This window comes from Drosophila miranda, chromosome XR (genome assembly GCF_003369915.1).
Source record: "Drosophila miranda strain MSH22 chromosome XR, D.miranda_PacBio2.1, whole genome shotgun sequence".
Lineage (NCBI taxonomy): Eukaryota > Metazoa > Arthropoda > Insecta > Diptera > Drosophilidae > Drosophila > Drosophila miranda.
Genome location: NC_046674.1, coordinates 6,513,795 through 6,536,471, shown reverse-complemented (window position 1 = coordinate 6,536,471; position 22,677 = coordinate 6,513,795). Strand labels below are relative to the sequence as shown.

General features: G+C 51.2%; 7 protein-coding genes and 1 long non-coding RNA gene across 13 annotated transcripts; 4 read left to right on the top strand and 4 right to left on the bottom strand.

Annotated features, from left to right (window-relative positions):
- Positions 1–49: 49 nt before the first annotated feature.
- Positions 50–3,871, top strand: LOC108151208 (lon protease homolog, mitochondrial). 2 transcript variants are annotated; one of them, XM_033388121.1, is made up of 9 exons: positions 50–477; positions 546–804; positions 866–1,343; positions 1,396–1,525; positions 1,592–1,896; positions 1,971–2,393; positions 2,459–3,199; positions 3,264–3,453; positions 3,515–3,871. In XM_033388121.1, the coding sequence occupies exons 1-9, from the start codon at positions 133–135 to the stop codon at positions 3,767–3,769; spliced, it is 3,126 nt and encodes a 1,041-aa protein (XP_033244012.1). In that variant the 5' UTR covers positions 50–132; the 3' UTR covers positions 3,770–3,871. The 2 variants fall into 2 exon arrangements, with proteins under 2 accessions (XP_033244012.1, XP_017135174.2); XM_017279685.2 differs by having other exon boundaries at positions 51–477; positions 920–1,343.
- Positions 3,790–5,492, bottom strand: LOC108151211 (venom protease). Its single transcript, XM_017279689.2, has 5 exons — positions 5,280–5,492; positions 5,061–5,215; positions 4,872–5,008; positions 4,227–4,806; positions 3,790–4,165 (listed from the first exon to the last, which is right to left on the bottom strand). Exons 1-5 carry the CDS (start codon positions 5,371–5,373, stop codon positions 3,893–3,895), a joined length of 1,239 nt encoding a protein of 412 aa, XP_017135178.1. The 5' UTR covers positions 5,374–5,492; the 3' UTR covers positions 3,790–3,892.
- Positions 5,493–5,634: 142 nt separating this feature from the next.
- On the top strand, positions 5,635–6,306 carry LOC117186828. Its single transcript, XR_004471710.1, has 2 exons — positions 5,635–5,968; positions 6,026–6,306. It is a non-coding gene; the product is annotated as an uncharacterized LOC117186828 (long non-coding RNA).
- LOC108151213 lies at positions 6,240–9,371 on the bottom strand. Of its 2 annotated transcripts, none has more exons than XM_017279691.2 (3): positions 8,929–9,371; positions 8,823–8,841; positions 6,240–7,826 (listed from the first exon to the last, which is right to left on the bottom strand). In XM_017279691.2, exons 1-3 carry the CDS (start codon positions 9,130–9,132, stop codon positions 7,504–7,506), a joined length of 546 nt encoding a protein of 181 aa, XP_017135180.1. In that variant the 5' UTR covers positions 9,133–9,371; the 3' UTR covers positions 6,240–7,503. The 2 variants fall into 2 exon arrangements, with proteins under 2 accessions (XP_017135180.1, XP_017135181.1); XM_017279692.2 differs by having other exon boundaries at positions 6,240–7,811.
- Positions 8,151–8,927, top strand: LOC108151214 (general odorant-binding protein lush). The gene is made up of 3 exons (XM_017279694.2): positions 8,151–8,390; positions 8,456–8,606; positions 8,687–8,927. The coding sequence occupies exons 1-3, from the start codon at positions 8,163–8,165 to the stop codon at positions 8,773–8,775; spliced, it is 468 nt and encodes a 155-aa protein (XP_017135183.1). The 5' UTR covers positions 8,151–8,162; the 3' UTR covers positions 8,776–8,927.
- An 82-nt stretch (positions 9,372–9,453) lies between the features above and the next one.
- LOC108151209 (transcription initiation factor TFIID subunit 6) lies at positions 9,454–11,774 on the bottom strand. 3 transcript variants are annotated; one of them, XM_017279686.2, is made up of 5 exons: positions 10,763–11,774; positions 10,533–10,702; positions 10,021–10,473; positions 9,682–9,955; positions 9,454–9,624 (listed from the first exon to the last, which is right to left on the bottom strand). In XM_017279686.2, exons 1-5 carry the CDS (start codon positions 11,645–11,647, stop codon positions 9,538–9,540), a joined length of 1,869 nt encoding a protein of 622 aa, XP_017135175.1. In that variant the 5' UTR covers positions 11,648–11,774; the 3' UTR covers positions 9,454–9,537. The 3 variants fall into 3 exon arrangements, with proteins under 3 accessions (XP_017135175.1, XP_017135177.1, XP_017135176.1); XM_017279688.2 differs by having other exon boundaries at positions 9,688–9,955; XM_017279687.2 differs by having other exon boundaries at positions 9,682–9,952.
- Positions 11,775–12,265: 491 nt separating this feature from the next.
- LOC108151207 (histone-lysine N-methyltransferase ash1) lies at positions 12,266–20,668 on the top strand. 2 transcript variants are annotated; one of them, XM_017279684.2, is made up of 6 exons: positions 12,266–12,685; positions 12,880–12,983; positions 13,053–18,029; positions 18,111–19,547; positions 19,616–19,801; positions 19,906–20,668. In XM_017279684.2, the coding sequence occupies exons 2-6, from the start codon at positions 12,900–12,902 to the stop codon at positions 20,092–20,094; spliced, it is 6,873 nt and encodes a 2,290-aa protein (XP_017135173.1). In that variant the 5' UTR covers positions 12,266–12,685; positions 12,880–12,899; the 3' UTR covers positions 20,095–20,668. The 2 variants fall into 2 exon arrangements, with proteins under 2 accessions (XP_017135173.1, XP_017135172.1); XM_017279683.2 differs by having other exon boundaries at positions 19,616–19,837.
- Positions 20,504–22,059, bottom strand: LOC108151212 (proteasome subunit beta type-1-like). Its single transcript, XM_033388122.1, has 3 exons — positions 21,271–22,059; positions 21,042–21,172; positions 20,504–20,984 (listed from the first exon to the last, which is right to left on the bottom strand). Exons 1-3 carry the CDS (start codon positions 21,910–21,912, stop codon positions 20,981–20,983), a joined length of 777 nt encoding a protein of 258 aa, XP_033244013.1. The 5' UTR covers positions 21,913–22,059; the 3' UTR covers positions 20,504–20,980.
- Positions 22,060–22,677: the final 618 nt, after the last annotated feature.

The following is a 22,677-nucleotide window of genomic DNA, read 5'->3' as shown; positions in this document are numbered from 1 at the left end:
ATATTTTTGACTTTTGATATGATATTTTCATTTCAGTTCACTTTACAACACTACCTCCGGTTTATTTCATCAGTCTGTCACATAATCACTCTGTTGATTTTTTAATATTACTAATTCTCGAGCTGCTTGGAAATGATATCTCACGCTGTACGAGGGCGGCACCTAATGCGCGCCCTGTCCACGACAGTCGCATGGACCCGCATTCGCCCGGGACAAAGTGCCTTGTCTAGATATTTTAGTGATAAGGTTACTCGCCTGGAGAGATTCAATGGCGCGACAATGGTGATGGCTCAGCGCTTCTACAGTCGCAGACGCGACGATCCCGACGACAAGAAAGCGCCAGCGGGACCAGAAGGTCCGTCCGAGCGAGACTCCCAGCTGCCTGCCACAGTGGTGGTGCCCGACGTATGGCCACATGTTCCGCTGTTGGCCATGCGGAAGAATCCCTTGTTTCCGCGCTTCATGAAGATTGTGGAGGTGAGTGCGAATGCTGGGACAGATGTCCAATTCCAGTGGGCCTCACCACGACTCAACTTGTGTTTCAGGTGTCCAACCCAATTGTTATGGATCTGCTGCGTCGCAAAGTTAGCCTTAATCAGCCCTACGTTGGGGTTTTCCTCAAGAAAGCCGACGGGGAAGAGGAGGTCGTCCAGAGTCTGGACGAGGTCTATCACCTGGGCACTTTTGCACAGATCCAAGAGGTTCAGGATTTGGGCGACAGGATGCGCATTGTGGTGCTGGCCCATCGTCGCATACGCATCACAGGACAGGTGGTCGAGGATCTGCCGAATCCAAAAAAGCCAGGTAAGCACCTACAGACACACACTAAGCCCATACAAATTGTGACAAATGTTCTTGATCTTAGTGAAAATGACAACTTTGCATTATCCACTATTTAATATTAAATTACACATCCCAGCTGAAGATCAAAAAACAAACAACAAATCATCGACAACGTCACAGTCGTCCAGTGAACGCCGTAAAACGCGTCGCGCAATTATGCAAAAATTACAAGAGACTGCGGCTGCCGCTGACGCTGACGCTGACACCACAAACCCAATGGACGAATTTGAATTGAAACAGCGTTCGCATATCTCAGAGAAATTTGAAGCTGTCAAAGCGGCAGCCAAAGCCGCCCTCGATGCCGAAGCGAGTACATCAGGTACCCCCGCTGCAGAGTCCGGTGCCGAGTCTGCTGCACCTTCCGGATCACCGCCTGTGCTCATTGTAGAGGTGGAGAATGTGAAGCTACCGGTTTACAAACAAACCGCAGAAGTCAAGGCGCTAACACAAGAGATTATCAAGACTCTACGCGACATCATCACCATGAATCCCCTGTATAGGTAAGCCATACAATACCCCAAGAAGCTCCCTGCTTAACTCTCTTTTTCTTAGGGAGAGTCTCCATCAAATGCTGCATCAGAATCAACGAGTTGTGGACAACCCCATCTACCTATGCGACTTGGGTGCCTCCCTGTCGTCCGGAGACCCAGAGGAGCTGCAAAATATCCTAGAGGAAGAAGATGTACATATGTGGCATTCATTGAGGCTACAGATTTCTCTTGTATGATAATACATTTTTCTTTTATAGATCCCAAAACGCCTGCAACTGTCCCTGACATTACTCAAAAAGGAGCAGGAGCTATCGAGACTGCAGGCGAAAATTGGCCGCGAGGTAGAGGAAAAAGTCAAGCAGCAGCACCGAAAATACATACTGCAGGAACAGCTGAAGGTTATCAAAAAGGAGCTGGGCATCGAGAAAGACGACAAGGATGCCATCGGTGAAAAGTATATGGAAAAGCTCAAAGACAAAATCGTTCCAGAAAGTATTAAGCAGGTCATCGATGAGGAACTGACCAAACTGAACTTCCTGGAGAGTCATAGCTCTGAATTTAAGTAAGCAAGAGATCGATCCATTCAGAGAGCTCCTTAACATCATCCTAATGTCGTTTCTCTCCTGCTGATTACAGTGTAACCCGCAACTACCTCGACTGGCTCACCTCGCTACCCTGGGGCGTCATTAGCACTGAGAATCTCTGCCTGGACAAAGCCAGCGAGATCCTAAACCACGACCACTACGGAATGGAGGATATCAAGAAGCGCATCCTAGAGTTTATCGCCGTCAGTTCTCTGAAGGGCAGCACGCAGGGCAAGATCCTGTGCTTCCATGGACCGCCTGGTGTGGGCAAGACGAGTATAGCCAAGTCCATTGCTCGGGCCCTGAATCGCGAGTACTTCCGCTTCAGTGTGGGCGGCATGACGGATGTGGCTGAGATCAAGGGACATCGTCGCACCTACGTGGGCGCAATGCCTGGCAAGCTGATACAGTGCTTGAAAAAGACCAAGACGGAGAACCCTCTAGTGCTCATTGATGAGGTGGACAAGATTGGCAAGTGGGTGGCACGAACACTTGATTCAATTTCGTGGCGAAAAATACTCGTAATCTCCTTATCCACAGGGGCTATCAGGGAGATCCCAGCTCGGCGCTGTTAGAGCTACTCGATCCCGAGCAGAATGCCAATTTCCTGGACCACTATCTGGACGTGCCAATCGATCTGTCGCGTGTGCTATTCATTTGCACGGCCAACGTGATCGATACCATACCAGAGCCGCTGAGGGATCGCATGGAGCTGATTGAGATGTCCGGCTATGTGGCCGAGGAGAAGGTGGCCATTGCCCGTCAGTATCTGATACCGCAGTCGATGAACGACTGTGGCCTGACCGACGAGCATATCAGCATAACCGAGAAAGCCCTGAATATGCTGATACGCAGCTATTGCCGCGAGTCCGGAGTGCGCAACTTGCAGAAGCAGATCGAGAAGGTCATTCGCAAGGTGGCCTTCCTTTTGGTCAAGAAGGAGGGCACCAACTTCCCAGTGGATGCCGAAAACCTGACCACATTCCTGGGCAAGCAGATCTTTACCTCGGATCGCATGTACGAGACGACGCCGCCGGGCGTGGTCATGGGCCTAGCCTGGACGGCCATGGGTGGCTCATCCCTGTACATTGAGACATCGCCACGGAACAAAAAGAAAAGCCAGGGCCCCAAATCAGAAGCCAGCGGTGTAGGCGGAGTTGGCACTTTGTATATCACCGGAAACCTTGGGGATGTGATGAAGGAATCGGCCCAAATAGCCCTTACCGTAGCCCGTAACTTTATTCACATTCGCTATCCTGACAACCAGTACCTAGAGCTGGAGTAAGAGTCTCCGTAGAAGCTACTCGTTGGACTTTCTCATTCTGTTTGCCTTTTTCCATTATAGAAACATCCATCTGCACGTTCCTGAGGGGGCCGTACCAAAGGATGGACCCAGTGCTGGCGTCACCATAATCACCGCCTTAATTTCGTTGGCCACCAACAAGCCTGTGCGTAATGATGTGGCCATGACGGGCGAGATATCGCTGAAGGGCAAAGTTCTGCCCGTAGGAGGCATCAAGGAGAAGGCCATAGCCGTAAGCAGATGCGTGTTCATTGAGAATGCAGCTTGATTCGATACGCTATCTCCACTTTCAGGCACGTCGCAGTGGCGTCAACTGTCTCATCCTGCCCGCGGACAACAAGAAGGACTTCGAGGAGTTGCCCAAGTTCATAACAGAAGGCCTGGAGGTTCACTTTGCGGCCAACTACGAGGATGTCTACAACATCGCCTTTTCCGAGCCCACCAAAAACGAGGCCGAGGCCCAAGTATTGCCGGCGCCGGATCAGGAGTCCCTCGAAAAGGTGTCCAGCGTGGCCAGTTCGTCCAGCGCCATGCCTTTCAGGCCTTAATCGTAGTCATAGCTTAGGGGTTGGGGGTTGCATCGTTGTATTGACATCGATATCAGGTTAATTAGTGTATGTAGACAATATAAAAGCATTTGCTAAACCTAAGCCAATGTACATAAATCGCATCTATACATCCGCATTGGACAGGATCCAGTCGAGGTACCGATCGACGCGCGTGTAGACACCGGGATGACGAGGCTCGCCACAGCCGTTGCCCCACGACACGATGCCGATGGTGACCCAGCGCTGGTTGGGCAGCTGCACCAGCAGCGGTCCGCCGCTATCGCCCTGACAGGAGTCCTGACCACCCTCCGGCAGGCCGGCACAAAGTACTGTATCCGAAATACGTTGTGTCATGGCAGCCCTGCAGTCCGACTGCTTCCATACGGGCAGATTGACCTAAATTAATCGTATTAGCTTAAGAGCTTTAGGAGATTTGGAGACTGTTTGGAGTACCCACCTCCATGAGGATGTTGGAGTGCGGCCCACCCAGTTTTTGAGTGCCCCAGCCCGTGACAATGGCACTGCGTCCAGCCCAGTTCTCGCTAACCGGCGGCATGCAAATTGGCCAGATGTACGTGTTGAACAGCGTGGCCCGGTCGATCCTGATGAGGGCAATGTCATTCTCGTAGGTCAGCGGATCGTAATCGATGTGGATAACCATAGTGGCAATACGGAAATCCCTGGCACGCGTCTCATTCAGCTGGTGAGTGTTGTACTCCCCGAGTCTCACGAATATCTCCTCCTTTTTCTTTCTGTGGATGCAATGGGCGGCGGTAAGGACGTGGCGATCTGTTATTAGTACTCCGCCGCACCACACGAAGGGCTGGCCCTCGATGAGCAGGGCCGCCATCCAGGGCCACTCGTCTGGCTCGGCTGGCCGTCCACCCGAAAGTCTTGGAAACTGCCTTGTGGTGATGCCACAGCCCCGCTGCTCCGGTCGATTCACAATGCGGGGCTCCTCCTGGTCGGGATTAGATACAACCTGCGGGCTTTGGTGGGAGTTGCTCGCCTGCTCAGTGCAACAAATGCCAATGGAACTGTCACGCATTGGATAGGGGATTAGAGCAGGGCAGGTTGGGGACAGATCGCAGACGAGTCTCACCTTTTTTCAATGATGCACAACTGAGAGACCAGACGCCACACGTCGTCCTTGAGCTCCGGCATGCGACAGTAGATGATGTGGCGGCAGCGTCCCGACTCGCCCAGCGGTGTACTGCAGGGGCCGTAATCCTTGTTCTCCTGCAAGAGATTGGTGCTTGCAGAAGGGTAACCTTGGAAGCTGATTACTCACCAGCAACTGGGAGCCACCTTCACTGTCCCCATCCGGTGCCTGACGCTTCTGGAGACGATGTCGTGACAGAAAGTTAAACGCACTGTGATTGCCTTGTAGCTGATTCTCGGACGCGCCCCATTGGAATTCATCGTTGTCGTTCAGGTCGAGAAGATCTGTGAGATGATCGTAGTGCGGTCAAGATTAAGACTGATTATCCATTAATCCATGTGTTCTTGCCTAGGTAGTCGCTGGAGTAAGTCTTGGCCAGGATCTGCTGGCAGCCGAAGCCGAATCCCAGAATAGCCAAGAACATCCACTGCGGTGGCATCATCGTGAGGAATTTTTCGAAATTTTGCTCAATGCTTAATCGCGTGGCGTTTCCGTTGATAGTCAAATCCGTTCTGCCGTTGTGTAGTTCTCTGGACGAGCGTCGGCTTCGATATGGGAGCCGAGAGCGAGCTCAGATCAACTCTCGCCTACCGTTCACCTTGTGGACTGGTCTGGACAGAGGGACGGACGGATGATATTGCACTTGTTCGCTTGTTCGTGGCGTTGACACTTTTGGGTTTTCCTAGCTACTATAATGATGAGCCGATCAGGCAAGTCGCGTACTTTAAAGCCGAGCTCGAAACATGTTTACTCGCCAATATCCCAGCACTGACATTTATATACTACAACTACATACAATGTATTTCGTACTCTGCTTAAACAATGTGCGCTTTTTGCGACTGGCTTATCTTTGAAAGGGAGAGAGCCCACTGCCATGCCGGTCCCCCCTTTAATGCTTATGAGCTTAGACCCAATTTTGAATGTTATCTCAATGTAGCCACTGCGCCAGCACTTGGGAGCAGAGCACATCCGATGACGAAGCCCATGGGGGATCCAACTGGGAAAAACGTGATGTGCATGGCTAATGATGCGGTTCGGTGAGTTTTGATTCCATAAAAGCTATATTTGTCTATATAAATAGATTTGCCACTTAGAACCCATATTTAATTGCATTTTGACGGCTGTACATCAACACAATGGATAAGTCAATTAAAGGCCACAACCGGAATCGCAAAAAACTTGGTGGGCAAATGCGTTGCACTTCTGATGCATACAATTGAGCGGAGAAGAGGCCAAGGCTCGTACCCCTATCCCTATATGGTAGGGTTGGTTATCCCAGAGATGCGATGTGCATAGTCCCAATTCGAATTCGTTTGTTACACATTTTATTGCTGATATTTTTGTTTAACTAAATACAACATTTCTCTTTGCCTTATGCACATTTTATAATGTATAGTATATGGATATTCAATTGTTTTTAGCCATAAATTCAAACTATGGGTGGGGTGGGGAGGTTAGTGGAGGGGGAGGTCTTTGCATTTCGGGTGATTACAAAATAAATGCAAAATCTTATACAAAACTATTGCCTGTTGCAAGTACATACATACAAACATACTTGGGTATGCTTACAAAGTTCTCTCGCTAGTTATTTCTTTAGTTGGGGGTCCTAGAGTGGGTTGTACATAGATAGATCAATCTCTTCCAAAAAGGGGCCTCACAAAAATATATGCATGTGTGTATAGAGCGTGTAGGTGATGGGCGATTAAGGAAACCTGTGAAATGACTCTTCGGTTTGAAAGTTAGTAGTTACTATGTATGTATATGTTTTCTCTATACATATATAAAATCAGTACACATTTATGTTTGTATATTTATTAAAGAACCCTTTGTTTGGTTTGGGTTTTTTTTGCTACAAAAACCAAACAAAAACACACGTAAACACACTCTAAATAGGTATAGTATATTGGTATATAATTTAATATACTCGTACTTATCCTACAGTACAGTTATAATTAGGTGGAGTGCTGACAGAGACCTGTTGTTAAACCTGACATTGTAGTGTTTTTTCTCTTCTGATCTGATACTTTCGCTATTATTATTATTACTTGTATTATGCAATGCAATGCAATGCCATGCCTACATTTGATTGTGTTGTGCGTGGGAGAACGAGAACGTTATCGTTTCGAGAGTTAAGAGGGCGTAGAGACCCGACCATATAGACTATATAGACCTTGTCTTCCCTTACTCCCCAAAACATTGCTTGTGCTCATCGTGTGGTTTTGTATCTTTGGGATCACATTTGGGTTTACGAAATGATAACAAAAATAAAAGAAAGCTAAAGCTTCCCACTACATCTTATACGATTCTACGACTTTGGTCTTCAGGGGGAAGACAGTATCAAATTGTTGTTGTGCGTTTGTCGATTTTGAGCAAAGGAAATCATTTGGGAATAGCCCATTAGAAAGAGTATATATATGTAAGTGTATAAACGATATATGGTGTAAAGTTGGGGGAGGACTGTGATCAGGATGATACATAATTGATATCCCTTATGAAGGGTTCGCTCTTTGGGGATACAGAACTGGCCCACTCCTTTTGATTATATGTATTCCAAGATTGGATTATTGCTTGCCTAATCCATTAGTCGTACGCCCGCCTGGACATCATCGGCCATGCTGACGCCCTTCTTCTTTTTGCCCTCGGCCGAAGGCTTCTTCTTGGTTAGGGCCAGGGTCTCCGGTTCGTCCTGGGATTGCTGGCGCTTACCATTACCAGACGAAGCTCCTCCTCCCGCTGCTCCTGCTGCTCCACCGCTGTTGCTTCTCAGCTTGAAGCGCGTCGTGGCTGCGGCCGCATTGGTGTTGGCGCAATTGCAGATGGCATCGAAGATGCGCACCACAAATCCTCGAGCACGATTCACCACCTTGCCGTTCTTAAAATCTGGTATGGCGAAACCTGACCGATTAGTGCAAGAAGCATTCGAGAAGCAAATAACCAAAGATGAGTGTGGGAGGCCAAAGTAAAGTACGGAATAAAGTGCACAAATCGCATGCGATCGAACAGAAATAACTACGGAACAGGAGAATGCAATGGAATCGGGAGTATTACGTGCGAAAGCGTGTTTTAATTAGAAGCTCCGCTTAATTACCACCTGCTGGTCCACCCGGTCACCTGTCCCCAGGTTAGCCTGCCCTGCCCCATACCCCATGCCCCATCTCCATCCTCCAATGTGCGCACATATAAAGGCCCCAGCCAGCGGGAAAGGCGAGTCATTGTTTTTTTTTTGGCAACATGAAGCACTGGAAACACAGCTCGTCTCTGGTTTTGGCCACCGTCCTGCAAATGGAGCTGCTGCTAGGACTGCTGCCGCACCAAGGACTGGCCGTGACCATGGAACAGATGATGCAGTCGATGGACATGCTGCGCGGCGCCTGTCAGCCCAAGTTTAAGGTGACCACCGAAACATTGGATCGAATCCGCGCAGCGGACTTCAGTATGGAGCACACGAAGGACTTGATGGTGAGTCAAGGACGGAATAGACCCCACCCCACGTAAGTCCCACTGTGATGTGTGTGCCCTTGCAGTGCTATACCAGGTGCATTGCCCAGATGGCGGGCACGGTGACCAAGAAGGGAGAGTTCAGCGCCGCCAAAGCGTATGCCCAGCTGCCAATCATCTTGCCGCCGGAAATGCTGGAGGCTGGCATGGCGTCCGTAGACGCATGCAGGGATGCGCGTAAGTGCCATTGAATGGAACCGCTTCAAGGCGAGATCTGAAGGTCTCTCTGGCATACACTTTTGTCTTTGTTTTCACAGAGAAACCGTACAAGGATTCGTGTGAAAAGATCTTCTATACAACCAAATGCATGTCAGAGGTGGATCCCAGCAAGTTTACGTTCCCATAAAAAGCAAGGGGATTCGTTTAATTCTTGAATGCGTAATGTGTACTTACTCGGACGCTTCTCCTTGCCCTGCAACGTGATAGCACGAATATACAGAATTAGTTTTACAGCAAAAAATATGCACCAATAAAGGATTAAGTGGATTGATTAGCTTACCTGTTGCGATTTCTGGCCATCGAAAGCCCGCTTGTTGGCCTCCGTTTCAGCGCGCAGCACCACCTCATCGAGCATCTCGTGCAGTGCGGCCATGTTCTTGGGATTCTGTTTGAACACCTCGATGCGATACTCCAGGGTCTCCGTTTCAATGCGGTCACCGCTGTCCGGGGACGCGGGATCGGGGTCGGCAAATCTAGCGTGCATTCTGTTCTGCTATTAATGTCAAAATTCCTGTACAAAAATTCCAAGAAATCCGCTGCTACTGCTGCTGCTGCTGGTGCTAGTGCTGCTGCTGCTACTGCTGCTGGTGCTGGCCTGAGCTTTGCCTTTGTCCTGCGATGGGTATCTACAAATGAGTTGTGTATGCTCTCTTTCCCGCAGAGCGCTCTTTGTGCGTGTATACCTCTGGACTGTGAGTGGTGGAAAAATCAATAGCCTGCCACTTGACTGACATTCCGCACATGCGTTCTGCGTGCTGCATGCGTGGCGCTTTTTTTTGGGGTAGGTTGCACTACAAAGCTTCGGTTTAATGTTTAAAGTACTTTTATTAGGGTCTCTTAAATGAATTTCTATGAACGACTATGAATGGGACTCGTGATTGGTTGTGTGTCACTCGAGATGGGTCAGATCGTCCAGTTCGGGCGGAGCGCGCACAATTTCCGTCTCGATGATCAGCGAGTTGGCATCTAGGGTGCTCTAAAAAGAATCAACTGTTATACCCGACAATTCTTGGCCTTCGCCATCTCCACTAACACACACATTGTCGTTGCTCCGCGAGGAGAGCAGGCTGCCGCCACTGTTCAGGTTGCTGACGTTGCCGCTGCCCGAGGAAGAGTTCGAATTGGAAGTGTTCGCCGCAATGGAGGCGGCCGACAGGACCACACTATGCGGCGAGCTGCCCCTGCGCACCACTTTTGCCTGCTGGGATTGCTGCTGCTGTGCGTTCTGTGTGACTATCACGAACTTTTGCGGCTGCTGATTGGACTGAAGGGCGCGTATCTGAGGCAGGGTCGAGACTACAGGGCTTCTGTCGGGAAGAAGATCGGGGAATAAGATGGGACAACACATTGAGGGTTTTTTTTATTGCTATACCCTTGACGTTGCGAGCTGGGGATTGTAACGCGTCCAATGGCAGTGGCGGTCTGAGCGGCACTCGTGATGGGCGCCGTGTTAATGGTGTTCGAGGAGATCGTGACCATGTTGGCCGGAGCGGCACGCGCCTTCACCACGGCCTGACACAGCGACGGACCCAGAAAGCCAAAGTCCGATTTGTACTCGTCGGCTATGTCTGGGTGCGGACGCATTTGCTTCAGTATCGGGGGGCAGCATTTCTGAAGCATTGCGCGTATGTGTCCCGCGGCAGTCTTGTCCGTGTTGCTGATGGAGGTGCCCAGCAGGTGGGGCTCGATGCGTTCCGAGATGAATGCGAGCCGCGGTATGATAAACACCTTGATGACCTCCCCTCCCAGTTCCGACAGGCCCGCAATCGAGCCGTACAGCGACGACAGATGTGTCTTATCGTTCTGCAGAGCCTTGCTGAAGATGCTGTCGAGGGGGAAAGGGAATTAATGTGTGTCCCGATCAAGGAAATACTGAATACCTACCGCGTCACACGAGTCTGCAGATTGTTGGTCAATGTGTTGAAGGTCTTGCAGATCTGGGCCATCAGGCGGGAGGCGAAGTCTCGCAATGCCCAGTGGTTGTCCAGCTCGGGGCGCATGCAAAGCTGCTTGGACACAATGCAGGTCATCACCGAGGGTATTAGTTCATGAAGCTATAAACGATAAAGCCAAGAGATTAGCCATGGAATAGAGCTGCCTCGCGGACCTCTTACGTATTTCTCCAGGAAGAGGGATGGATTGTCCAGGAGGGCACGCACCATGCGCATCAGATAGATGAGCAGAGCCAGATTGTTCTGCACCACATTGACCTTGACGCCCTCGGCTATGAAAGTGCACATGCGAGGCAGCATCTCGTGCAGGCCAGGATCAGAGCCCAACGACTGCAGGGCCTCGCCGCGGCGTGGCTCATCGGAGCCGACGCAGGCCTCGGTGATCTCTTTGTAGTACAACTGCTGCTCCACGGACAACTCGTGCGTGGCCAGCTGCTTGACGTGGATGGTCTCCACGTTCTTGAGCTTGTGAATCTTTCCAGTGGTTGGCTTTCCGGCAGCATCCTTGTTCAGGCCTTGGTCCAGTTTGATCACCGGATTGACCGAGTCCACGAACTGCGAGTCTTTCGAGAGCGGCGGCGGATTCTCCGGCACCGTGGGCTGTATGCCCTCCACCACAAACCAGTGGGAGCGTAGGGTTGTGTCCAGTGGTATCTTCACCGCGTTGTTGGCTGTGATTTCACTCAAATCGATCTCCTTGTCCTCGGTGAAGTGCAGCTCGCGACCGCCGCCCGTGGCGAAGCGAAAGGGAATGTTATCCTTGGACACAAATCCATACTGCGGCTCCACATTGCGCAGCTTCAGTGACATGTCGATGTCGCTGATCAGGATCTTCTGCCGCTTGGCATGGTTACTGAACTTGGCCGCATCTTGGACAATGCGCTTCAGCTTGATGGATATGTCTTCGCCCAGCTCCTTGGCCGCATCGTCCGACAAGGTGCCCACGCCAATGCTCTCGGCAATTACTTTTATTGATTCCGCAGAGTATACGGAGCCGTATAGCATGCTGCTGGAGGCGCTGCTTGCCTTTGTAAGCTTTCCGCTCATGCTCGCCAATATGTGTGTCCACGAAAATTACGCGAAAGAGATTTAGTTTCTGTGATATTTTTTAATGAAAATTTTGTAATTAATATGGGTGTCCAGTATAAACACACCTCTAGGTCACACTCTTTTTTAGTATTTTAGGTATTTTCTAAAAAATTATTTTATATATTCGTTTCTGGGATTTTATGAACAATCAAAAAAAAGAGAGTTTTGGAAATTAGTCAATCTTGTAAAAAGTTGATTCATTAATTGGGAATAATTGATCTTAGCTGGTAATATGTTGTAATCGAGGAATATAATTTCCAATGATGGATAGAGAACGATAAACCCTTTGCTGACCAGTGGGTATTACATATTCATTTCAAGATATTGTGGTCATGATTTTTAAGCAAAGATATATAAAAACAGTGTTTTTTTCCGCAGTTCAACGCAAATTATTCACCTGTTTAAATAGTGGGGGGTCAAGTATAATAAAATCAGTTTTTATATCGGTATATTTACGGTATATTTCTGAGAATCATCTGCTGGAAAAAAGCTTCTATCGATTTCAGTATTTCATTGGATGGGTGGGATTATTTGTATACGGTACACACATACTAGATTCAATAAATCCGCGGTCACACTGCACCCAACACTATTTCTTTATTTATTTATGTTCGTAAATTTTTTGGTTGCTTGGATTTTTGTTGTTGCGCCAAATTAAGATTAAATTAATAAATTGACGCGCGCCCCCACCCGTTGCCCGCGTGCAGCATAAGAGTGAATCTAAATTGAATGTGCTGCATGCGAAAAGAAAAGCATTGCAACGTTGCGTCGTTGTCGTTGCCGTCCGTCGGGCGTCGAACAAAGCAGAGAAGCAGCAGCAGCAGCGACTGCACCAAAAGTGAAAACGGCGCCATTTTAAGAAGCAAAACAAGCCACAAGCCAGAGGCAAATAAAAAACTGCAAATGCGATGAATAAAGCACTAGTTCGGTTATTCATTGACTCTTTACACTTAAACTAAAGCCGCAGGTGAAGTGCTAGCGAGAAAATCACAAAGCGTAAGTGTGTGAAAAGATTTGGTGTTGGTTGGCGCGGGGGCCCTCCGACGACGGCCTACCGCCCGCGCGTCCCGCTGTCCCACAACACAGCGCCTACGGTGTGACCTACTTTAAATGCGATTAAATTTAAGGCATTGTCGAAAAACATCTCTCGTTTGTGGCCGCAGCTAATCGTCGCACTTCCCATCTTGCAGCTTCTACGCGACACCAAAATATGAGCAGTGGCCAAAATGAGACATCAGCAGCAGCAACGGTTCTGGAAACGCAACGTACACAAGAATCCGGCAGTGAAAATGAGGTAAGTGCATATCCATAATCCGTAATCCGTATTAGTGCACCAGTGTTTAAGTAACCTTGGAATTTACAGGAAACTGACTCCATTACGGATCAATCGAGCCAATCGAAGTCTGCGAAATCAGCCACACAGTTCAGTGTCGTGCAACGTTCGGACACAGATGGACTGCGCATGAGAATCTCAGCCATTCGCCCCCTGGTACCCGCATCATCAAAAATAGCATCAGTTCCAGCCCCAGCCCCAGCGCCAGCCCCAGGCACAGCCCCCAGTCGAAAGGATCATCAGAGCGTCATTTGCAAGAACCCCTTAAAGTCTAGAAAGATGTCCACCCAGGACACGGAATCCGGCTGCTCAGAGGCTAAAAATAAAGCAGCTAGCAAAAAAATCAAAGTGAAGCGCAAGAAAATTGCCAGCGGCAGCAGCAGCACACATAACAAAACCCAGCAACACGCAGAACACGCTGCAAAGTCAAAGAAAGGGATGCTTTCTGCCTTCTCCTCGGACTCTGAGGATGATCTGCCCCTGAAGGTTCACCAGCAGCGTGCCCCCCGTCTCCTGCTGACGGCCATAAGCCAGGCAGCCCAGTCCGCCAGCAAACCTCTCGACATTGGCATCTCTTCGAGCGACAATGATCTGCCCAATCTGGTGCAGGCGGCCATCAAGCGAGTGGAGAGCGACACCGAGGACACCACCGTCGAGGGCAGCTTTCGCAAGGCTGCCAAATCGAAGAATCTGCCCCAATACCAATCCACCTTGCTGCAGGACTTCATGGAAAAGACCCAGATGCTGGGCCAGACCGGAAACTCAAAGTTGACGGAGAAGCAGCTGCCAAAAGCGAAAGAGGAAACCCAACTGCTAGCGAACGTTCCCCGCAAGCGTCGCGGCAGGCCCAAGAAAACGCCAGTAGTGGTGCCGCCATCTCGAAGCTCAGGTCCAGCCATCAATGAATCGGCCGACTCGGGTGTCATAAGCACCACCAGCACCACACAGAGTACCACGCCCTCGCCCAAAATGCAAACTGAGAATATTGTGCCCTCTGCGCCAGCCGCTGCGACCAGCAACAAGCCCAAGATCGATATGGCCTATTTGGACAAGCGAATGTATGCGACAGAGCGAGTCCTGTATCCGTCGCCCAGGAACAAGCGCCGGCAGAACAACAAGAAACCCAGCTCTAGCACGAACAAGGAGGAGCTGCAGCTGGACCCTCTGTGGCGGGAGATCGATGTGAACAAAAAGTTCAGGCTGCGCAGCGTGAGTGTGGGTGCGGGTGCGGCCAGCGGCGCGGGAGGTGCCAGCACCACAATATGCAGCAAGATTCTGGCCGCCAAAAGCGGCTATGTCTCGGACTACGGCAGTGTGCGGCACCAGAAGAGCTCCCACAACCACAACTCCGGCTACAAGTCCGATGCCAGCTGCAAGAGTCGCTACAGCACCAAGAGCTGCATGAGTCGCCGCAGTCGGGCCAAGAGCTGTGGCTATCGCAGCGACTGCAAGGAGTCGGGCAAGTCTGGGATGCGGATGCGACGCAAGCGAAGGGCCTCGATGCTGCTGAAGAATGGAGCGGCCCAAGAGGACCCCACCGACGACCTGGACATACTGCTACTAGCCGGCCTCTCCCTGGGCCAGAGCAGCGAGGAGAGCAACGAGTACATCAGCAAGCCCAGTCTCCAGAGTCTGCCCACGACGAGTGCCAGCAAGAAGTATGGGGAAATAAATCGATATGTGACCACAGGACAGTATTTCGGTCGTGGCGGCGGCAGCGGTAGCAGCAGCCTACCCACCACCAATCCCGAGATTTTCATCAGCAAAATGATGAACCAACGCAAGGAAACCCCTGCCCCCAGCAAGTCCTCCTGCAAGATCAAGTCCAGACGCTCCTCGGCGGCGAGCATGTGCAGCAGCTATGTCTCTGGGGTGTCTCGCGTGCGTCGCCGACATCGACGCAAGAGCTTCAGCCACAGCAAGTCGCTGAACATTGACTCCAAGCTGCTCACTGAGATCGAGATCATCACCAGCACCTTCCACTCCCGCTGTCGCATTCAGGATGATCGACTCACTGGCAGCAGCGGCAAGGAGAAGCTGCTGGCCGAGGCCACCAAGCTGCAGGCGACCCTGGCGGCACCCAATACCGCACAGCAGTTGGTCCTCAATGGCGGAGGAGGCGGCTCTGCAGCGTCGGGCGCTGCGGCACTGCCCAAGCCCCTCAAGCGGGCCCAAAAGAAGCGGAAGCTGAGCGAGCCTTTGGTGGACTTTGCCATGCTCTCGGCCAGCGCCAATGCGAGCGTCAGCGGAACCCCCAATGGCAGTGGCAGCAGCAACGGCACAGCCAAGAGGCGCCACAAGAAGTCGCAGAGCAACTCCAGCTCCAGCCCCGACGATCACAAGTTGCCGCTGAAGAAGCGCCACTATCTGCTCACTCCCGGCGAGCGTCCCCTGGCCGAGGCGGCTTTTGCCAATGGCAAACTCAATGCCGAGGCCTGGGCGGCAGCTGCTGCGACGGCCAAGAGCACTGCCTCCACCAAGTCGCAGGCGCAGTTCAATGCAAAGAGTGGAAAGTCCGCTCTGACGCCCAAGAAGCGGCACCTGCTGGAGCAACCCGCGGCGGCAGGCGTTGCCGCTGCGGCCTCCTCGGCCAGCAACTCTCCGCTGCGGATTGTGGTGGACAACAACTCCATCAGTGGCGGCAAGCTGCTGGACATCAGTCCCAGTTCACTGGGCTCCCTCAAGCAGCAGCGGCGCGGAGGGGTAGCCAAGCAGCAGAAGGTGCCCCACTCCGCGAGGGACTTGATCCAGCTGCAATCGCCATCCGGAAGCTATCCCCCGCCGGGCATATTCGAGCCATCGGTGGAGCTGGAAATACAGATTCCCATTGGGAAGCTAAACGAATCCGTCATTACCAAGACCGAGGTGGAGTCACCGTTGCTCTCGGCCCTGGACATCAAAGAGGATACCAAAAAGGAAATCGGTCAGCGGGTGGTGGAGACACTGCTCCACAAAACCGGCGGCAATCTCCTGCTCAAGCGGAAGCGTAAGAAGATCAATCGCACTGGGTTTCCCACAGTGAAAAAGAAGAAAAGGAAAGTCAGCGTGGAACAGCAGCAGCAGCCAGTAGTCGTGATGGTTGATCATCCCATTCTCGGCATGCAGCAAGCGGACGAGGAGCCCTTGCAGCCCATTCGGGAAACGAGGAGCTCCAGCAGCGCCCAAGTCCAGATCCCAGCCAATCCCCTGCTGGATTGTGAGCGTGTTCCCTTGATAGGCGAGGCCAGGGAGACCTTCGTTGCCAGGAGCAATCAGAGGGCACCGCGCCTGTCCGTGGTGGCCCTAGAGCGTCTCCAGCGTCCGCAGACCCCAGCCCCCAGAGGCAGACCGCGAGGAAGAAGACCCAAAGACAAGGAGGCGCTCCCTGTTTTATTGCCCCCACCGCCTCCCCCGCCCGTCTTGGATGTGAAGCCTCCGGCCAAGAAACGTGGACGGCAGCCCAAGCCAAAAGTGGAAGTGGAACATCCCGCTGCAGCGTCGCAACAGGTGAAGCCACCACAGACGCTGAACAACATCAAGCTTCCGGCAGGCGTTGGCCTAAAGAGCTGTCAGATTCGCTTGAAGCGAAGGAAGAATCTGCAGGCCACCGTCGTGGACCCGCCACAGCCGGCCACAGTTCTGCCAGTGCCCGTGGAGGTGGTTTCCCCCATGGAAGTGCACGCCACGCAGGAGGAAATCGATGCTGCGGCAGAGGCCAAGCGCCTGGAGGAAATCCCCATCGAACATGATCCTCTGCCCATCAGTGAATCGCTCCATCCCCTGCCGCCCGACAATGCCAGCTTGAGTGATGCTGGCAGCGAGGACAAAGCCTCGACTGTTTCAACGGTCTCTGCGTCTGCCTTTGCCTCCCAGCGCAAGTATTCGAAGGTGAAGAAGAACTACCTGGTGGCCGGACTGTTCTCAAATTACTACAAGCAGTCGCCGATGCCGCCGCCAGGGAACAAGGTGAACAAGAAGCCGGGAGCAACAGGACAGGAGGAGCAGCATGTTGCGCAGGGCGGCAGCCTTCTGCCGCCACCGCCCTACTGCGAGAAGTATTACCGACAAACGGAAATGGACTTTGAGCTGCCCTACGACATTTGGTGGGCGTACACCAACGATAAGCTACCCACGCGGCACATTGTCCCCTCGTGGAACTATCGCAAGATCCGCACAAATGTCTATGCGGAGTCGGTGCGTCCGAATCAGGCCGGGTTCGACCACCCCACCTGCAACTGCAAGAACCAGGGGGAGAAGGCCTGCCTGGACAACTGTCTCAATCGCATGGTCTACACAGAGTGCTCGCCCAGCAATTGCCCGGCGGCGGAGAAGTGCAGGAACCAGAAGATCCAACGCCATGAGGTGGCCCCCGGCGTAGAGCGATTCATGACGCTGGACAAGGGCTGGGGTGTGCGGACCAAGCTGCCCATCGCCAAGGGCACCTACATTCTCGAGTACGTGGGCGAGGTGGTCACCGAGCGGGAGTTCAAGCAGCGGATGGCCAGCATCTATCTGAACGACACGCATCACTACTGCCTCCATCTGGATGGGGGGCTCGTCATCGATGGCCAGCGCATGGGCAGCGACTGTCGCTTTGTCAACCATTCGTGCGAGCCCAACTGCGAGATGCAGAAGTGGAGCGTCAACGGGCTGTCCCGCATGGTTCTGTTTGCCAAGCGGCCCATCGAGCAGGGCGAGGAGCTCACCTACGACTACAACTTCTCGCTGTTCAATCCCTCCGAGGGTCAGCCCTGTCGCTGCAATATGCCCCAGTGCAGGGGCGTGATTGGTGGCAAGTCGCAGCGAGTGAAGCCTCTGCCTGCCGTCGAGGCCAAGCCCGTGGAGGGTTGTCCGGCCCGCAACGGCCGCCAGCGGAAGCACAAGGCCAAGAAGCATGCCCAGAGGATGACGGGCAAGGAGAGCCCAGCTGCACTGGCCGTGGCCAAGGCCAAGATGCAGCCACTCTCCGAGAAGGAGAAGAAGTTGGTCAAACAGTTTAATGCGTTCCTAATCCGGAACTTTGAAAAAGTATGCTTCGATCTAATAAACCCCAAAAGGATTGCCTCTTAATGCTTTCTCTCTCTCTCTCTCTCTATCTCTCTCAAACAGATTCGCAAATTGCAGGCCAAGCGAGCGGCAGCATCTGATTCGCCCACACATGCGGCCTCCAATGGCGACGGATTGCCTGGAAGTCGACCCTCTACGCCATCCTCCAACTCGCTGCTGGCTACCCAGATTTCGGCTCTCTGCACGCAAAGGAACATGAAGACCCGCGGCCTCACCCAAGCCGTACAGGATCCAGAGCTGGACAAGATGGCCAAAATGGCCGTGATTCTGAGAGACATTTGCAACGCAGTGGAGGCCCTGAAGATGTCCGAGCTCCTGATGACTGTGCCCAGCAATAAGAAAAAGAAGGCCATGAAAAACTCGAATGGAAAGACTCATGGCTCAGGCACTGGCTCGGCCGCCCGCGTGGAGTTCAAATCAATTCAAGCCCATGTCGAGCAGGGACACTACAAGACGCCACTGGAATACGATTTGCAGATGCTGCAACTCTTTGCAGAGGCCAAGCAGCAGCATAGCGATGACGAGGGCAAGTCCAAGGCGGTGCAGAAGCTGCTGGAGTGCTACGAGCAACAAAAGATGGCCTGCTATACACATCTGCTGGAGATTTTGGGCGAGTCAGAGTCATTGCAGAGCTTCAGGCCGAAGGAGGAGGCTGCACCTGTGGAGGTGAAACCCCCAGAGATCGCAGAGGTGGCTCCATTGGCTCTGGCCACTGTGCCCCTGCCCGCCGTAGAGGCCTCGCCCGATGAGGATGTGATTCGCTGCATTTGCGGCCTCTACAAAGATGAGGGTCTGATGATTCAGTGCGCCAAGTGCATGGTCTGGCAGCATACGGAGTGCACCAAGGCGGACATTGATGCGGACAACTACCAGTGCGAGCGGTGCGAGCCGCGGGAAGTGGATCGGGAGATACCCCTGGACGAATACACCGAAGAGGGCCATCGCTACTTCCTCACCCTCATGCGGGGCAATCTGCAGGTCCGACAGGGCGACGCTGTGTATGTGCTACGCGATATACCCATCAAGGATGCGGCCGGCAACATTCTACCCAGTCAGAAGCATACCTACGAAACAATTGGGGCCATTGACTACCAGGAATGCGACATCTTTCGAGTGGAGCACTTGTGGAAGAATGATGATGGGAAACGCTTCATATTCGGCCACCATTTCTTGCGACCCCACGAGACCTTTCACGAGCCCTCGCGCCGCTTCTATCCCAATGAAGTGGTTCGCGTCTCCCTCTACGAGGTGGTGCCCATTGAGCTAGTCATTGGTCGCTGCTGGGTCTTGGATCGTACCACATTTTGCAAGGGCCGTCCAATGGAGTGCCCCGACGAGGATCATTGTTTCATCTGCGAGCTGCGTGTGGACAAGACTGCGAGATTCTTTTCCAAAGCCAAGGCCAACCATCCGGCCTGCACTAAGAGCTATGCCTTCCGCAAATTCCCCGAAAAGCTGAAGATCTGCAAAAGCTATGCGGTAATGTTAAATACGAGTTTCTGCAACCACAAAGTAAACCAAATGCTAATAATTCAATGTCTCTACAGCCCCATGATGTGGATCCCTCGTTGCTGAAAACGAAGAAGCATAAGACTGATTTAGAAGTAGGAGGAGCTGTGCCCGCAACGATGCACAAGACTTCAGGAAGACAGGAGCAGCAGCAGAAAGCAGGAGGCAGAAAGCAACGTGGGAATAGTGCGGCAGCCGCAGAAGCAACGGGAGGAGCAACAATGGTACATGTTGTAGCCCCAGTGGCGCCCAATGGACAGGTACAGTGTACTGCGAGTCCCTTCCCAAACGAAATTGCCACCAATTGCTTATCCATTCCATGTTACAGGTCCTCGAGAAGAAGCGCTCGCGCTTGGAGAACGTTTTGAAGACCGTAAAGTTGAAGTGTATGGATGCCCAGACGGCCCAGGAGCAGCCGATTGATTTGTCGTACCTGTGGTCCGGCCGCGGGGCCAGGCAGCGCAAAACCAACAACCAAACCAGCAGTAGCTCGAACTCGGCCACGCCCAGCGCCTAGTTTGCGCTGAGCCTCAGCCATGTACATATACTATGTGCATGCTTACATTTAGAGGCATTGCTTAATATATTATGGAACATAACTTAACAGATAATAGCCCGTAGCCATGTACATACATAAATCGCAGCGGTGATAGTAGTAATTCTAGTTTTTAAACTGTTATGAACAAAATTCGTGGAGAACGGGCCTTGGAGAATGGCTAAAATGGAACTTATTATAAAGAATACTTCTAATGATGAATATTTTAAGAACTTAATTTAAACAACCGCATGAAGCCCAATTTAGATGAATTTCTTATGTTTTAATTGTTTACATCGCATTTCCGTATTAACCTTGTTTTACAAAGCTCTCCCCACCCCACCCCACTCACCACACTCCTTCCAATTTAAGGCGTTTGACTTTTGAATTGTTATTTTAAATTATTGTATTTTGTTATGAATGAATGCTTAACGAAACTACGCAAACATCCAAGCGGAAGAACCGAACGCGCGATTAGTTTTTAATTAATTTGAAATTGTTATTAACTGCTAACACAAACATTGAAAGTGAAATAAAAGTATATTTTTCATTACAACTGAAATTTCGGAATGTAATCTTCATGATTGCCAGCGTGTCCTTGCGCCTGATGAGGGTGTCAAAGACATCGTCCGTCTGGAAAAAGCCCACCACAGTAGCGGAGCCATCGATGCAGTTGTACTGGCCGTCGCAGCAGAAGATCTTCGATGGAACAGCCCCACACATCTGATCCGACTCGTTGGTACCGCACTCGTTGATGCATTCGAGTGGCAGTCCCAGCCATAGCATTTGCATGCATTTGTGATCCGCGGGCAGGTGGAGTTCATCTAATCGAAGCCATCGGGACAGTCGAATCCCCGTCGCATTGTTTTCAACTGAAAGATACAAGGAGGATACATTTCGGGGTCTATGGGCATCTATTTGCAACCCACTTGTTGATGCACATATTGAAGGCCTCACTTGAAGTGATTCGCCTTGCAGGTGATGTTGCAGTTGATCCTGTCGCTGTTGATGCACTTCCCCGTGACGCAGCTGGAGAGCATTTGTGAGTTGCTGTTTTTGACTGCGAAAAAGTAATATGTAAATGATAATTAAATGAGCAACGAAAACGAAAGAGAGAGTGAATTAGAACTAATCCTTGGCCAGCTGCATCTTCTCGACCTTAATGCTATCCTTTGTAATTATATTGATAATCACAGAGTCGCCGGTGAACACGTCGCTCTGCGCGGCCGTGATGAAGGCATCTTTGGCGATGGCCAGGGCACGCTTCTTGGTTAGCGTCGGCTGCTCATCGGATGCCTCATCAAGGAGATCCTTCTTAGTGTAGCCAATCTGATTGTCCAGCACCGGCTGCAGTAGGCCGACGGCTGTCCCCTCAACACGGCTGCTTTCACGGTAGAAATGGCCGATGCAATCGTAAGAGAATACGGCCCCCTGGCCGTCCTGGTCGATGCCACCCAAAATGGGGGAGACGTTGTAGGGTAGATGGCGTCGCTGGTACTGGACGACGGAGAGCATCTGGGCCATGGACTCGACGCTCATGACCTTGTGGTGCTGGCTATCGTAGCCCTGCTGCTTCACCTTCAACAGATTAGTCAGCGAGACGGCGTCGCACCAGCAGCCTGCGGCCGCCACCACCATCTGTTTGGACAGAGGACACATCTTGGTCTGTGTCCGCGAGAGAATTGCACAGCCGCTGCTCAAACGTGTGTCCCCGCCAATGACCACGAAGTCCTTGCCGGAAATGGCCAGAACAGTGCCGCCATTATTCTCGTATAAATCAGGCTTGCCAGGCTTCCACATGGCCGCAAATTCGTTCAAACGTATAGAATAATGTGCTGTATAAAATATACATATTTATATTATTGGTTGGCGAGTGCTCGTGCAGCGGCATTTTCCCCCAAGTGATGCTCGATTTTCAGAAGTTAAAGGCAAAGAAACGTAGATATAATACGATGATTTTGATCACTCAAAAAATTTGCTTGAAAATCAAAGAAAGATATTCAAAAACTTTAACATTTGCTCTTTATTGTTTATCTATTGCTAACTCCCAAAATCCAACAAAATCAGCCATTTAGCTTCCCTTCCAGCCAGGAGAGGACCCTCCGTATGGGCAATCCAAAGAGCAAGGAGCCTAAGTCAGATCGGATCATTATTATAGCCAGAAGGAACAAATGAAGTCTTTCTATAGCTCTATCTCACTCTTCCTCGTGCAGTGTGCGTGCTCTGGCGGAAGCGAGCGAGGTAAAACGCAGCAACCCACCCGGCAAGCAGGGCGCCCACGTTGTACGCACCGAAGTTGTGTTGAATAATTAACCAATTAATAATGAATTATTATTAATAAAGAATGCAATTTTTAATTATATTTATTAATTCTTATTTGCGCCAAATATTTGATTTTCGATTCCAACAAAACAGCCCCTTTTTTTGTTGTATCGATATTTGCATGCATGCGATATTTTAAAATGACAGCCAGGGCTGCCAAAAATTCAGGGCTAATACAAGCTAGATTTGAAAAACATGTGCCAAAACTTACTAAAGCTGGAAGTAAATAAGCCTAAAATAGAC